Source organism: Rhagoletis pomonella, unplaced genomic scaffold, assembly GCF_013731165.1.
Source record: "Rhagoletis pomonella isolate Grant_MI unplaced genomic scaffold, Rhpom_1.0 Rhpom_scaffold_00006, whole genome shotgun sequence".
NCBI classification, from domain to species: Eukaryota; Metazoa; Arthropoda; class Insecta; order Diptera; family Tephritidae; genus Rhagoletis; species Rhagoletis pomonella.
The window spans coordinates 1,759,827-1,761,278 of NW_023458560.1; the positions used below are offsets into that span (position 1 = coordinate 1,759,827).

The 1,452-nt window shown below is 42.5% G+C and overlaps 1 protein-coding gene across 1 annotated transcript in view; it reads left to right on the plus strand.

The window, feature by feature from the left end:
- Nucleotides 1-1,407, plus strand: part of LOC118741519 — an 8,548-nt gene extending 7,141 nt beyond the window's left edge. The window contains exons 2-4 of the mRNA XM_036473518.1: nt 121-201; nt 259-610; nt 664-1,407. Of these exons, the coding sequence (XP_036329411.1) occupies nt 121-201; nt 259-610; nt 664-1,407 (1,177 nt within the window). The remainder of the gene's footprint in view (nt 1-120; nt 202-258; nt 611-663) is intronic.
- Nucleotides 1,408-1,452: the final 45 nt, after the last annotated feature.

Here is a 1,452-nt window from a genome sequence, read left to right on the forward strand (position 1 = left end):
CTTTTCTTCGCAAAACAGAAAGGAGAATTCTACTGCCTGAGGGTTATTATCCCTAAGTGCGGCCGAAGGCCGCCTACGCAGAAAGGTGTCCGTCTACTAAAATTTTCCCAATAATTTAAGGCCTATAAAAACGCCTTCGTTTTGTGCTGTACAAAACTGTAGTGATAAATATGGACATGCGGACAATATATCTTTCCATAAGTTAGTGTTTCACGCGAATGATTCCCCAGCAGTCTTAAAAGTACCATTCTTTTCCAGATTTCCCTTCAAACGCGAGGAATTGTTGCAGAAATGGCTAGATTTCGCAGAACGTGGCACAGATTGGCGTCCCTCGAAATGGAGTGCTATTTGTAGTCGTCACTTTCGGGATGAAGACTTCAAGTGTTCGGCTGATCGAAATATTTTAAAGAAGGCAGCAGTGCCAAGCTTGCGTATGTTAAAGCATATACATGCGCCCGATAGTGACAATCTTCAAGCGGCACCAACTGAAGACGCATCCAAGGATAAACTATTAGTGCAAAGTAAAGAAAAAACCACAGATGGCGACGATATCCCCGTTGCGGAGGCAGTTGAGGACAACGTCGAAGACTGCGACGAAGAAGAGCATAACGTAAGCTAATAGATCACTTTAATAAACGTTCTTATTTTAATTTTAATTTCAAGGGATTACAAAACACTCCTTTGACAAGCTCGCCGAGCGCACCGAAAGTTAAGTGTCGCTTGTGTGGCAGTACCTGCTCGTCGGTAGTATCGTTCTCTACGAATTTCGAGATTTATGGCATGATACAGAAATGTTTTCCCACACTCAACATACAAAAAGATGATCACTTGCCAAAAGAAATGTGTCGCACTTGCCTCAAAGGTTTGGAAACGTTTTCACGCTTTGTCGACAAAGTACTCGAGACTCAAAGTGAGTTGCAACGTAAATATCGGATAGAGAAGGCGAATAATAGCTCACGCGCCATCGAAAGGCAGCTTAAGGTGAAGCAAGAGCCAGTGGTACGTGTCAAGCAAGAGGTAGCGGAGGGGTTTGAAAGCATTTTGTCTGATGATTTGGATATGGGTATGGACGAGGGTTGTGAGCAAGAGAACGAAGCGGATACAAGCGTTGAACAAAAATATGATTTTTGTGATTTTCCTATGTTGAATGCGCAGGATATCATCAATAATTGTGACATAATGGAGATTATAAATTTAGATGATCCTTTTATAAGTATACCAGACGATGATGGGAGCACGAATTGTGAAAATGGAACAGAGGCGCAGCAGCAGCAGGAACCGGAACAATCAAAGCGTCATCAAGGGCAACAGCGAAATAAATCTGTTCTGCCTAGTGCACATGACTTACTTCAGACACATCTGCTTAGCGAAGAGCACAATTACGCTTATACGACAGAGGTTTTGTAAGAGGAATGGCAGCTCAGAAATATATATAAGACTGAAAAGACTGAC